Source organism: Lissotriton vulgaris, chromosome 8 (genome assembly GCF_964263255.1).
Source record: "Lissotriton vulgaris chromosome 8, aLisVul1.2, whole genome shotgun sequence".
NCBI classification, from domain to species: domain Eukaryota; kingdom Metazoa; phylum Chordata; class Amphibia; order Caudata; family Salamandridae; genus Lissotriton; species Lissotriton vulgaris.
The window spans coordinates 1,497,395,068-1,497,410,207 of record NC_141696.1 but is presented as its reverse complement, the minus strand read 5'-3'; the positions used below and the strand labels follow the sequence as shown (position 1 = coordinate 1,497,410,207).

The window sequence follows — 15,140 nt, the reverse complement described above, 5'->3', positions numbered from 1 at the left end:
TTTGGGTCCGAGGAGGGGGCTGGGGTGTTTAGAAGGAGCAATGAGGAGATCTGGTCGGTGGTGATTTTGTTCCAGTTTCTTTGCAGAGTAGGTTGGAGGTGGTTGGTGGGTTTGGGCTTGTTGTAGGTGAAGTGAACGCAGCTGTGGTCAGTCCAGAGGAGATCCGTAGTGTGGCTGAAGGAGACATGATTGCTGGAGGTGAAGATGGGGTTGAGTGTGTGACCTGCGATGTGGGTGGGGGAAGTGACCAGTTGTTTAAGTCCGAGGTTGGCGAGGTTGTCCAGGAGGGTGGTGGTGTTGCCGTCGTTGATCTTTTCAAGGTGAAAGTTGAGGTCTCCCAGAAGGATGTAATCTTTGGAGGGGAGCGCGTGTGGAGTGATGAAGTCCGTGATGTCTTCACTGAATTTTGCGCGGGGTCCTGGTGGTCTGTAGAGGAGGGTGCCTCTGAGTGTGGTTTTGGGGTCGATGTGGATCTGGAAGTGAAGGTGTTCGGAGTTGGCGAGGTTGGCGTCAGAGCTGGTTGAGATGCGGATTGATTTCTTATGGACGATAGCGATTCCTCCTCCTGTGTGGCTGGTACGGTCTTTGCGAGTGATCTTATAGTCTTCAGGGATGGCAATGGTGATGTCTGGTGCGGAGGAAGCATTCATTCATGTTTCCGTTAGGAAGGCGATGTCTGGAGAAATGGTGTCTAGTAGATTCCATAGGTCAATGGCGTGCCTGTGGACTGATCGGGTGTTGAGAAGGATGCATTGTAGGTAGTTGGGGTCGGGAGTCAGTGGTGTGGTCGTAGCGGAGATGTTGTCGGTGCCGCTGAATTTGCAGGAGTAGCAAGAGAAGGGTCCATGAGTGTGTCCAGGGAGGCTTGGACGCAGTTGGGGGCGCGACCGGGGTTAAGGGCTAGGAGGGTGGCGGCATCGTAGGTAATGCGGGAGGGCTGGGCAGCGCGAGGGGCAGGGGGTAGGGCGCTGGGCGCGGGCCAGGCGCGGACGGGCGTAGACGGGCTTACCTTTGGCGCACCTTCGGCGAGGCCGTAGCGTGTGGAAGCTGCGCGTTGGGACATCAGTCTTAAATGGAAGGTGGAGGGGGAGGGGGCGGGGGAGGGACAGCTGGGAGGCCGAGGGCGGGGTGTATGTCCGAGCAGGGAGGCGCCACAACAAACGTGATGAAGCAAATGGCTGCTAGCAGAGTAGCAGACTAACCAGGTAGGAATGGCCAGTGAAACTGAAAGCAATGCGAGGCACAAACTTAAGATGCAGGCGCTACGATGTCAGAGCACTGGAGGTGGCACAGTTACAAAATATGAGCAATGCGAGGCACAAAACAATAGATTAATGCAGGCGCTGCGATGCCATGCTGCGATGCCAGCTAGCTGCCGTAAAATTGTAATCCACGCCACAGTTACATCTAGGCTGGATTACGCCAACGGTTTGTATATGGGCTTACCAAAGTACCTTATACAGCAACTGCAACTGGTCCAAAATGCGGCTGCGAGAGAAGGTACATTCAAGCCCGCTCCCTCTGATCCAACAACTGCGTTCGTATTGCAGTCCCTAGAGCAAAAAGAGCCCGGCTAGGTCGACCAACTTTCTCGGCCAATGTGGCGACATTATGGAACGCGCTGCCCCCTGCTCTCCAACATGCCCCAACCGAAGTCTGCTTCAAGCTTTTGCTGAAAACCTGGCTGTTTGCCCAGCCACGCTAGATGCCACCCTCTCCAGCTTTCTACGGTCATAATACTGTTCTTACAGCGCCGGGACACCTCCTCGTGAGGTAGCTGATCGCGCTTTATAAAACTCTGTATTATTATTATTATTATATTGTACACAAAAGGCTTCCGTACAGCTCTGCTGTGAAGCCAAGCCTTACACAGCACTACATTTAGAACAGCTTTTGGGGTGCATGTAAGTTTATGTGTAAGCATGTGCATCAATGAACCACTCTACCAAGTGCTCTCACTTAAGGATAATTTGTTTATGCAAGTGTGCGTAAAGTAACTCTGCCCAGAACTCCCACTTGAGTGCTGCCAACTTAAATCTTCGCCTCCTACTTCTTACTACAATCATAGTGCTTTGAGTGGATAGACATCATTGGGATCAAATGGAAAAAGAAAGTGGAATAATCAAGGAAGGAAGACAATTCGGATATATGTTGCTTCAATTCATACCTGAACAATGCCCAATGTAGCAGATGTGACTGGATCGGAGAAATCTCCACCAGGGGGTGATACACTGTGGAGAAAAAACACAAAACTAAAAATTCATATTAAATCGAACACTAAAATTGTTTAAAATAAATCTGCCTGCACATTTGATTCTGTCAATAAAGTATAAAAAGGCAGGGGGAGAGGATGTGGCTTCCAGCTTACCATGATGGCCATTTTTCTAAGGATACCTTCATTCTAAGTGCGCTAACCCCCTGCGGGGCAGTGAGAAAGCGCTAGGCTTTCTTATATAACCTTCACCCACCAGGGTTGCCCCTTGGTGGCATGCTTCATCATAGTGTTCGTCCTGTTCAGCTGCAGAAGGGGGAGTGCTACGACCTGCGGTTTATGCGGGAGCACTGAATGGAATGACATTAATGATGAGAAGAATAGGAGAAGGAGGGTATTTTTTTGTGTATGGTGGAAGGTTAAAAATACCTACCTGTTAGGTGATACTTTAATCCGTCCTCCAGGCGGTATGATCAAAAAGAGGTGAGGAGAGAATATGCAGACCCTGGTGCAGTTCCTCTAGGTGAATTGGCCGAGGGAACACCTTGATGCAAGTATGACTACAGGTTCGCCTTGCTGCCGATGGAACTTTGATGCAAAGGTTTTGCCCTATTTCTGATGCCAAGCAGTACACCACATAGGTGCCAAAACTACACCTGGAGTTAGATCCTTGAGAAAAGTCACAGGGATTGGCTTGAAACATGTAGACCTATAGAAAGGAAGGAGCATTGTAACCTATACTTTTTACTTTCCTTCCCACTTTTTAATCATACCTACTGGAGGATGGATTAAACCTGCAGGTCGTAGCCCCCCCAGTTCATCAATGCAAACCAATGTGGCACCCACTAACTAAATATGGATCATCAGTTTGAGCAACCCACAACCACAAACCAGCGTCGAAAGACAGTAAGCTGTCTTCAGCGCGTCATCCTGGTATGTTGCTGTAGATCAAACCTTACGATTGGTTTATTTGAGAACAAAGGGAGGACACTCTTTGAGAAAGGAAAGGACCTTACCCACTTTACTGTGGGCGTTGGCATCTAGCCAACGCCTGCACTCCCTCCCCAGTGCGTCTGTCAGCCACTGGCAGACACTGGGGAGGGTTGCAAAGGAACCTTTGGTTTTTGCACCAGAGGGATTACCTTTTTTTATTTCCATGTTGGGCTGCCCCAGAAGAGCTTTCCCAACAGCCCAAGGCTACTCTTTAGTTGTTTGTTTGTGATTTCAACCAGCACACATGATGCAGTGACATCATCACACAAAGTGTAAGGAGTCAATCTGCACATTACACTTTTACTTCATTAATGCTTGAGGCATATCTAACCCCACCTCCCATGAGCACAGATTGAGATGGGAGACATGGGGCAAAGCTGGTGGCAGGAATGTTGTGCATCCTAGCAATTTCCAAGACTTTCCCCTCACAGAAATGTGGTGAAAATGTTTTTGTAAGCGGATGTTTGTAAGGGCTTCTGGGAAAGAAAACCTAGTTAGAACACCACAAGTCACTGCACCCTGGATACCCCCAGGTGTGATGTTTTCTTAAATGTCCGAATATGGTAGGTTTGCCCGAGTTGTGGCAGAGCTAGGGGCCCCAATCTGCAAATAACCATATTGGTAAAAGAATAGTTGGTTTTGAGTGGAAAATTTGACATGTCCATGTTGCATTTTGGGACGTTTCCTGTTGCGGGCAGTAGGCCTTACCCACACAAGAGAGGTACTGTTTATTGAGAAATGTGCGGAATACAGAATAGTAGAACACTTGTTATTACCAATCGGATTGTTCTGAATTTGCACCTTCCAAATGTAAGCTAGATTGCAAGAAAGAAAACATTTTGCAAAATACCCTCTGAATCACATGATAGTATGAGTAACCGCATATTTAGAGGTGTAGGAATGACCACTGTTCCTACACTCAGTATTTTGTGTACATTTCTGAAATATATAAGTTTCCTTCATTCTTTATATTTTACCTTATGAACTTCTGTGTAGTCAGTACAGAATGAAAGATTATAGTAAGGTTCGGCTCTGTATCGGCTCTGGGTAGCATGTGTTTTTGGGGAACCTACAAACCCTATATATCACTGCGAGAAAAAGCGTCTGTCAGACGCAATAGTAAACTGCTCTGTAAATCAGCCATTGTGACAAGAAGCTTCAGATGAAAATGGTGTCACAAATGGTGTTTATTTTCCTACTCATTTTGAATATTTCAACAGTTTTGAGGTATTTACATAAACGACCCCTTGCTCAGTGTTGTATCAAATATTTTGACAGAGCTGTGCCCTTTTCTGAAAGCTGGGAAGATCGTGGCCCAAACACAGAAAACTTTTAGTGGGTGGCATTTTTAGAAAAAAATATGCTTTCTTGCGCAACACTTTTTTCCAAAAAAACAAAACAATTACAAAAATGTAGGTATACTTTGGCTATTATCTTGGTCTCCTCCAGGGAAATCCACAAAGCCTGGGTACCATTAGATCCCCAGGATTTTGTTTAAAAAAAACATGAAGCAAATTTGGCTAGGTTATGTGGAAAAAACGTTATTAAAGTGTAAGAGCAAAGTAAGACAAATCGCAAAAAAACCTCAGCCCTGGGGTGGAAAATCCTCAGCAGTTAAGGGATGAGGTTGCTGGAGCAGGCAAAAGTGCAATGTCGGTAGATGCAGACTGAATGACATTAAAAGGTGTCGTTTGGGGAAACGGTGGAAGCAGGGTAACTAAAGGCTACCAATGTGAGAATGACCACAGGGTGGGAGGAAAGTGCGCTGATTTTGGCCTACCATATCATATAACGTGAGAAGGAAGAGTTCACAGAACTCCACAGCGCCAAACTTAAATACGTAAGTGTACCTCCAAGAAAGTCACAGATGCATCCAGCGTGGTAATGTGTCGCTGTTTTGTGTTATGGTGGGTATTAGCCCTCTGTGCTTCGTAGCCATGGAGGTTTCCCTCCCAAAGCCTGTCCTGTACCTTTCCTCACTAGGAGAAAATCAATAAAGAATTTAAAAGGACAGCACTGCACTAGTTAGATAATAAGGATGGCCTTTGAAAGACAGAATGCACAAATTACTAACCACGAAATGCGAAGCCAAAAAACCTCATAAGGAAGGTTATAGCAAAAAAAGAGACGGGGACTCAATTTATAGATAGTCGCGAAAAAGCGTTAGCCTTGTGCCTTCCTACGCTTCCCACAGCAGGGACAAGAGACATTAATCGGAGTAGAATAAATGTCAATAGATTCTCTATCATGAAGCTGGTGGTGAAGCAGAAGAAGCTTTTAAATCGATCAGTCTTTCGGACTTCTGACTGAGCCCTAATTTGGATAGTGCGCTATAATGCGGATTAAAGAAGGGCTTGGCCATGCCTTCTGCAGGAAACACAAGGCCCCAGGTGACCCCGAGAAGCATCAGACACATGAGGTTACGCAGAAGAAAAAACAATTAGCCTTACAGTCGTGAGTACAAACAGAAGGGGTTCACTGTATTTTAAACTAAGATGATCGAATTCACACTGTACTTTGCTTCATCTGGTCCCCAAAACTCAGTGATTGGCTGAGAGGGTGCAGAGTTTCATGCAAACATTTGCAACTAGGGCAACAGATGCATCTATGTCGCTGGGGCCCTGTCCCACAGTCCTGGGATTTCCTTTAATAAACATCCTATTATGATACTTCTCCATGTTTTAAGTAAGTTCGAAGACTACAACTACCAGAATGCATTAGGCATCCCTCCTCAGCTGCACCCAATATCTGTTAAAAAACACGTCTCAACTCAGCCACATCTACCATGTCTTAAAACCAGATTTGAGGGTGCTTACGTTTTGAATTGAGCGAGCAATTAAAAAGGAAACCCATGAAGCAGGCGCAACTTCATTGCTGGGCTTCAAATCCCCATTTTGTGTTTTGCAAGAATAAATTAGAACTAGGATTAAGACATGTTTTGACTTGTCGCTGATGCAATAAATCTACATGACATATAACAGTTTTACCATAAACCTTAAAAAACGTGCAAACAGGATAATGTACAGTAATTGTGTTAACATACATGTTTATCACCTATGTTATGCCATACTTAAGATCTAAATAATTTAGTAGTACAAAATGATTCGACCAGTAGGCTACTTAGATCTTAGTGAAACAAACATCCGAAATGTAACATCAACACTCTAAAAAGTGCTCTTCGTCCATTTAGAGCAACTGGAAGGGTAAAGAACGGACCATTAAAAAGGTTAAAAGAATAGCAGGTGGGAACCTTTCAACACTTACGCTCCAACGATGCTGACACTGCCTTCCCTCTCAGGATTCCCCAAACATTTCACTCGCCCAGCTCGCTCATAGAAGGAGGCAAGACGGGCTCCGAGGTATGCTGGATAGCCGCTGTCTAAGAACAAATTGAAATTTAAGCATAAGGTAATTAGGCCAATTCTGAAATACTAAATTAGAAAACAGAATAAACTCTGAACATTAACGCTCTTTGACAGACAAAATTCAGGAATAGTAGAACCTTTAGCATCTTCCCCATGCGCCTGTCCTCTAGTTCCTCCTCTGAACTTATTGTTAACTTTTAGCGACTTACCTACATGTATTAGAGAGTTTTACATCCATAGAATGCCATAATTCTATAACAGTGGTTGCGAGTCCTTGCACTTTAATGTCAAATTATCTTTCATGTTACATTATGTATACTTCATTCTAATCTTCCAACTTAAGCTTTAGCCATACAGTAATTTAAATAATTTATCGAGCGGCACTCATGATAGCCATGTGGGTCTTGGTAAAGACTCCAGACACCATCCCTTAGTGAAAGCATAGTGACAAAAGGTGTCTTGGGATAAGCAATGAGGCCCACAATGGGGGTAAATTAGGGAAAAAGTTGAACACCACCCAACTTGTGGCAGTGGAGTAAATAGAAACAAGCATTTACAATGCAGCGGTCTCGCCTTTGCAAAAGTTAGAGCTTTTGGCATTGTAAATGACAAGATTTATATTTATGTGTTGGTTTTGAAAACAGATAAATAAATGGCATATTCATTTACAATCCCAATAGCTTAATCTCTCACAAATACGAGACCAATTGCATTTGCACCCACACACACACACACACACACACACACATACAGCCATACACACACAGCCTTACACACGCAGCCACATACAGAAAGACACACACACACACACACAGAGCCACACACACACACACAAATGTAAATGTAAATGTATAGGCATTTATATAGCGCACTACTTACCCGGAGGGTCCCAAGGCGCTTCGACCGCTGCGAAACCCTTCCTGGCTTCCCTGAGAGATGGTCCCTTAATGGGTATCTCCAGGGTGAGACCAGGCATCCCAGGCGGTCTGGTGGGGCCGTTAGTGAAGATGAGGCAAGCTAATGCCCAGAGTTGCCGAGTGTGATCGCTGATCAGAGTGGGCACCGAGGCGAGAGAATTATCGAGTCCGCTGACCCTGGTCCAGAAACCTGCCGCGCCGGGAATCGAACCCTGGTCCCGGGCCGTCCTCTGCTCTCGGGTCTGCCGCCTCTAACCAGTGAGCCACACTACTTCACTACACACAGAGCCACACACACACACAGAGCCACACACACACACACACACACACAGAGCCACACACACACACACAGAGCCACACACACAGAGCCACACACACACACAGAGCCACACACACATACAGAGCCACACACACATACAGAGCCCCAGAGCATAATTCCAAGAGCCAATGTAGTTTAAAATGTACTTGTGAAGAAGCATCTCGGGCACCGTGGAGGCACTGACAGTTCATTTGCTACCGTGCGCCCGGGGGTCCATCACTGGGTGCTGAGGTAAACACTCTGCGTCACGAGGCCGCCAGAGACCTAAAAAAGCCCCACTACTCCCAGGTCGCCCTTCCTGTCGCGCACTGAAAACATTTTAAAGCATTTTAGCAGATTATGTCACAAAGAGGTGTGCGGGGGAGGACACTTTTTTTGGTAAATGAGTGCTCGGCTTAAAAGGGAATGAAGAACCTTTGACCATAGATGTGTCATGACCTATATTGGAAAATCTATGAAGCCGAAAGATGTTGCTTGTAGGTAACTCAATGTCACTGAAATACATGGTGTTTAATGAACGGAGTGCATCCTGAGGGGGGCATCACTGCAAGGATTGTCATATGGCGCAGGTCCTCATTTTTATAAGGTGGGTGTCTGTCAAGAGTGACGGGGCGGGACGTTGGGTTGGAATGCTACCCGGAGCAATAGCAAGTGTTTTATTGCACGTTCAATAATAAAAGGAATGGGAGGCAAAAAATTCACAATTCATGCAGTTGAGCCGTACACTGTATGATACATGGCATCATAAAATGGGAGTGTTTTGAGAAGCTTAGAACTCATTCACATCTGGAGTATGGCGGGCACTCAGTCCCATCAAACCAGATACACAGCATGCACGCTGTGCCAACAATCTGGAAAGCTGGATGTTTGGCAATTCTCACAGTGACACTGAAAATGTGCACAATGGGCAAGAGAGGGTTAGTGGAATAAGAACGTAGCTGTTGATACACAGCCAAACTGGTGCCTAGCATGTTTCATGTAAATATATATTTTTTTATATACAATAAAAAATTACAGAAATCAACAAAAAAAAAATGCAACAGTTCAGAGGGCACTGTGGACAAGACAGTCAATGAAAGAAAGAAAAAAACAGGCTACTAAAGCAGGTGTACAACGTGGGACACATACTGAAAGCACCATCCAACTAGGGGCACTAGTACACTGCCATCGAACCCTCCAGTGATCATCACTACGTCAATGAACGGGCACAGAGCACCGTTTAATCTGAAGAGCGGTGAGTGACAGGCACATTGACGCATGTCGGGGGGAGGGTCATCAACGAACCGCTGCACAACAAAGTGTCAAAGAATGGTGATACCAAAGAGCGTAACTTAACTGGTCTCACTACGAAAGGTATCGCAATACTAAACTGGATATATAGCAGCCAATACCATGCAGTCAATGAGAGTGCATGGCATGCATTACGTCACCAATACACCTTATGCACATGGGGCACTATAATGACCCTATGTAAGAAAGAAGAGCCGGTCCAATCAAACCAGAAGCATGACCGGCAATAAATAAATAAACGGCGATCATAGCAAAGGCAACGACAGGAAAAGCAACACATTGAAACGGAACTATTCTCGGGCGCGTTCTAAATAGGGGCAGCGTCGCCGCCCCTTACAAGCTTTCAAGAGGAGGCGGACTACCACAGCACTTCGGAAACCAACATACGACGAGCAATACAACGCCAATACACTGGGCACTGAAGAATCTAGGCCTCGCCTCCAATCTCAGTAGCTTATGAAGACTTGACATTTCTCGTGACCGCCTTTACCACCACTTCACCAAAAGCCAGCCCTTTTCAGCTTTTATGAGGAAATAAACGATTTAAGAGATATATAAAAAATGTATATCAAACTGTAAAGAGTTGGGTCTGTCTTATCAGTGGTGCCCCCCCCCCCCCGCAACTATAATGGATGCAAGGTCAGCAATATCGGGTGAAAATAACACAATGTTCAAATGAATTAAACTAGAAGCGCCTGGAGTGCACGGGGTGCGTGTCGGTGCGCTGTGGAGCCACGGCGACCAATACCTTCTTCCCCATCTGGTAATGGCGGCGGGTCGGCTCTTCCGCGAGCGGAGGTGGCTTGAGCCTGCTGACAAACCCTCCGGGGAATGGTGGCTCTTCCTCCCGGGAGCTCTCCTCCTCCTCGCGCCCGCCACCTGCTCCCCCGGCCTAGGCTGCACGCTTTCGGCACCGGGCCCACCTGTGCCCGGCAGACCCTCCATGCCAGGGCCCACCTGTGCCAGGCGCGGCCTAATCACGAGGGCCAAGGCGGGCGTGGCGGTGCGCAGGGAGCAAGCAGGCTGCGATTAAATGTATTTTGTTAAATCCCAGGCCTAGCAGACAAACCGAGCAGGAAGAGGTGCTACAGGGACGGCCGCCGCGGCCCAAGCAAGAGCCCAGTGACGTGGTGCCAGTAGAAGAGCACGCCGGGCACCGCGGCCTTTCTTCTTTTTTTTTATTTGCGGCCTTGCATTTCTATCTATCCCTCCTTCCACTCTCCCTCCCTCTCGCTCAGCGCCGAGGCAGAGTCCCTGGAACAGCTTTGGAACAGAGGCCCTCGGCAACAGGGAGAGTCGATTTACACAGGCAGAAACGCAGCCTCTAGACTCTGCAGCCTGGGCCTACAAACAACAGGCAAACATGGACACGAAGAAATGCCATAGCAAAAATATATAAGTCTAACAGTGGAGCTCTTTTGGGCCACCATTTGCACGGCTCCAGGCAAATACCTGATCAGGCCTCTTTGGTTGTTAAACGATTGACAGTTATGACCCAAATCAATTATCTTGTTTTTGTAAAACAGGAAAGCCTTGGCTGCCCCTGCCAGAGCACAATCCCATACAGAGCAACAACGGCAATGCTCATTTGGTCTCTCATTCAGTGAGGTTTAAACATCTATTCCGCGCTTTACTTAGTAACTTTTTAAAAGTAATGCGCGGGTGCCGCGATCATACTAAAATAAAAGATAATTTTTCTTTTCTCTTTTAGCCCCGTCCTTTTCAGACGGGCTCGACATGGCTTACTGCTGCTCTAAAAGGTTCCTTATCTTCTTTATGGGGCGAAACAGAAAATAAGAAACCTTTTGCGCCACCAGTAAGTCAAGGAGCCCAGTCTGAAAGGGACAGGGCTAAAAGAGAAAGAAGAACGTCACTAGGACCTCTTTTCCAATGGCTGGCTACCATTTAGCTTGAACGGTGACGCTAGCCAATGGAAAAGAGGGGCGGGGCTTAACCTCGCTAGTGAAAAATAACCTATATCATTAAATCTCGTCAGCTCGAATGCGCATATGCGCAGTCTTTCGCAGGCCGAGACCTAAAAATGGTAGCAATGATAGGTTTAGCAGGTGTCTGTAACCATTTCTATTTAGGTTTGAAGTCAATTGATCAGTACATTTCAAATATTTTTAAATGGTGTAAAAACTTTAGACTCATGTTTTATTGGACCACTGTAGCTACAACTCCGTTTAATGAGGTAATGAGTGATGCCCCCAACTGGAACTCAAAATGTAACTTAATATGCGGTCTACGCACAGAAACAACCCTGCACTTGGGTTTTATGAACAGGTATGCAAATGGCTAGTTAATGCTTGAAATTATGCTTTCTTGTTAGACACAGAGCCTCCCAAAGTTTTTGTTGTTTCAATGCAGTCATGAGTCCCACATTTGGGTAGGAGGACTATTCAGGATCAACTGTTACTAAGGGGAAATGACTCACCAGCTGGCATTTCAGCCAGACGACCGGAGATTTCTCTCAAGGCTTCGGCCCATCGGGATGTGGAGTCGGCCATCATGCTGACGTGGTAGCCCATATCACGGAAATACTCTGATAACGTGATTCCTGGGGAGGGGGAGAGGCAAAGTTACTTCTCTGGTTAGCCCACTGAATTTCAATAAAAACCTTAGATTCAGACTTTTAAATTCCAAGATAAAAAATACTCACAGCAATGGGTGCTAAGAAAAGATTGTCACAAGTTACACACCTTCACAAGATAACTGTCACATTTCTTGAATCAATAATTGAATTCACAACGCAATCTCTCAGTTCCCCACCCTTCAAACATGGTCAGTATTGTTGTCAAATGATCTCCAGGAAGATCAGTGGAAGAGAAAGAAACCAAAGTTGCAGTAACACTTTTTTTTATACAGAGATAACCAGTCAACTTTAGAGTTCACCACTTGTTTAGTGAAGAACCCGGTCACCCTGCAGCATATACTGGTGCCAACCATGCACCAGATTGTTTAACATTAAGCTTTAATAGACATTTGAAAGACTTATCTTATAGGAGCGGAGTATATTACTGACCAGAGCAGGCATTAATTGGTAATAACTGCACACATTACTAAGATACAGTAAACTAACACAAAACATGAAGACTTTATAAAACCAAAGGAGTTTTGAAGGATCTTTGTCACTGCAAACAATGGCGAAGGCACTATGACTAAGAGCACACAATGTGGACAACAGTCTAAAAGTAGGCATACACCCCCTAAACAGGTAGCATAAAATCAGAATTCGGTTCATAACAAGGAAAGGGTCTGTTTGGGAGTCTGAGGGACCGAAAATACTGCCCCGAATGCAGAGAATGTTTTAGACGCACTTTAGACTACTAATGTATGGTATTGGCCACACAGAACTGTCAAAATCAGGATGCATTCTTTTTGCCTCAACCCTTGCCTTTTATGTAACAAAATCAGGATGTGGTGAGGAAGAACAGCCTCATGCAGCAAAGGCCAAAAAATAAGTATACATTTTATTGTGCAATAATTTTGCACAAAAAAGTACTACCACAAATATAAAACAAACTTATTAAAAATTTACTTATTAATGGAGGGAGAGACCATCTTGCAAAAATATAAAAAAAATAAACTGCTGTGAACATTTTGAGGGCAATCGGAAACAAATCAACAAGCCTTCCTGTAGGCAATCTTTGGCCAGTAAATAAGTGCGACACTGCACATGACGAGAAGCCCTAATGGTTCACTCCCATTACCAGTGTAGATGGAGGCTTCTCTTGCAGCCACAGGCATGTTGGAGGTGTTGGCGACAAGCGAGGTTCTCTTCATGATACTCTCCACCTTCCCATCTACTTCCATAGTGAGCTGCAAAGACATTTAGAGTGAATTGAGCAACATATTTGCATTTAAATATGATATCAAAACGTGACCAAGATTGAAGAGGCTAATATGAATAAATAAATACATATTTTGCAAAGTCTTATTTTGCTAGAGAAGTCTACTCTGTATCTACAGTCCGAATAAGGAGGACATATGCTATTCCTATTAGGCCTCAAGCAGATTTTCCAAACAAAACTCTTTGCATCTTCCTTTGTCGTAACTATTTGCAAGCATGTTTCTATTTTATCTGTGGACTGACTCGGACCCAGAAACGGGTAGTAGATGTATTACAGTAATCAAGGAGTAAACAACATGGTTGAAAATTCAACAACTGACTTTGGATGTTTCATGCTCTACGAGCTGTTCAGACTGCACTTCCTGTCCGCTTCTGAGGTCACTTCCTCTTGCAAAGGTTAAAGACAGTTCACAAAATGTGGCGTTCCTATGGTCCTTTCTTTGCCTTCTCCCATACATGAAGGCCTAGAGAGAACAGGGCGAGGACTTCTGCTTTCAGCCGTCTTGATTACATGATACACTATAAAAGACAACTGGCAGTGGTGGAAATATACGCTCTTGAAACACACAAAGAATCACGCGTGGTGCCTCTGACAATCCAGAAAAGTTGCTGGTAGGTTGTACAGCTGATAAAAGAACATGAGGACAGAGTCCTAGTTAGCTGCACTAAATCACGTTATACAGTGTTGCGACTCGCACACAGACGTGTTGGGGGAAAAAGCATTTGGAGGAGGTGCCCAAGCTCACACTATGGACTAAAAAAAATGTAATAACCTGGATTTCTTTGGAAGTGAGAAGGGCAGGAGTGACAAGGTGTATTCTATTCAGGAAAAGAGGCAATAAATAGCAGGACATTAGAACAAGCATTTGCAATGCAATGGTCTCGGCATCATTAAAGGTAGAGCTATTGGCATTGCTCATGACATTTTTTTTCTTTAAATCAAAAATAAAACTCTGCACTCACCACTCTGCACTCACCACCACTCTGCACTCACCACTCTGCACTCACCACTCACCACTCTGCACTCACCACTCACCACTCACCACTCACCACTCTGCACTCACCACTCTGCACTCACCACTCACCACTCACCACTCTGCACTCACCACTCTGCACTCACCACTCTGCACCACTCACCACTCTGCACCACTCACCACTCTGCACCACTCACCACCACTCACCACTCTGCACCACTCACCACTCTGCACCACTCACCACTCTGCACCACTCACCACTCTGCACCACTCACCACTCTGCACCACTCACCACTCTGCACCACTCACCACTCTGCACCACTCACCACTCTGCACCACTCAGCACCACTCACCACTCTGCACTCACCACTCTGCACTCACCACTCTGCACTCACCACTCTGCACTCACCACTCTGCACTCACCACCACTCTGCACTCACCACCACTCTGCACTCACCACCACTCTGCACTCACCACCACTCTGCACTCACCACCACTCTGCACTCACCACCACTCTGCACTCACCACCACTCTGCCCTCACCACCACTCTGCCCTCACCACCACTCTGCACTCACCACCACTCTGCACTCGCCACCACTCTGCACTCGCCACCACTCTGCACTCGCCACCACTCTGCCCTCGCCACCACTCTGCCCTCGCCACTCTGCCCTCACCACTCTGCACTCACCACTTTGCACTCACCACTTTGCACTCACCGCCACTCTGCCCTCACCACTCTGCCCTCACCACTCTGCCCTCACCACTCTGCCCTCACCACTCTGCCCTCACCACTCTGCCCTCACCACTCTGCCCTCACCACTCTGCCCTCACCACTCTGCCCTCACCACTCTGCCCTCACCACTCTGCCCTCACCACTCTGCCCTCACCACTCTGCCCTCACCACTTTGCACTCACCACCACTCTGCCCTCACCACCACTCTGCCCTCACCACCACTCTGCCCTCACCACCACTCTGCACTCACCACCACTCTGCACTCACCACCACTCTGCACTCACCACCACTCTGCACTCACCACCACTCTGCACTCACCACCACTCTGCACTCACCACCACTTTGCACTCACCACTTTGCACTCACCACTCTGCCCTCGCCACTCTGCCCTCGCCACTCTGCCCTCGCCACTCTGCCCTCACCACTCTGCACTCACCGCCACTCTGCCCTCGCCACTCTGCCCTCGCCACTCTGCCCTCGCCA

General features: G+C 46.5%; 1 protein-coding gene across 3 annotated transcripts in view; it reads right to left on the bottom strand.

Moving 5' to 3' along the window:
* The window catches only part of ATP6V1A (ATPase H+ transporting V1 subunit A), a 328,148-nt gene that overhangs the window by 59,506 nt on the left and 253,502 nt on the right, over positions 1-15,140 (bottom strand). For all 3 annotated transcript variants that reach the window (XM_086935581.1, XM_086935582.1, XM_086935583.1), the window contains exons 9-12: positions 12,810-12,918; positions 11,534-11,656; positions 6,470-6,584; positions 2,168-2,231 (exon numbers count right to left, since the gene is read on the bottom strand). In XM_086935581.1, the coding sequence (XP_086791707.1) occupies positions 2,168-2,231; positions 6,470-6,584; positions 11,534-11,656; positions 12,810-12,918 (411 nt within the window). The remainder of the gene's footprint in view (positions 1-2,167; positions 2,232-6,469; positions 6,585-11,533; positions 11,657-12,809; positions 12,919-15,140) is intronic.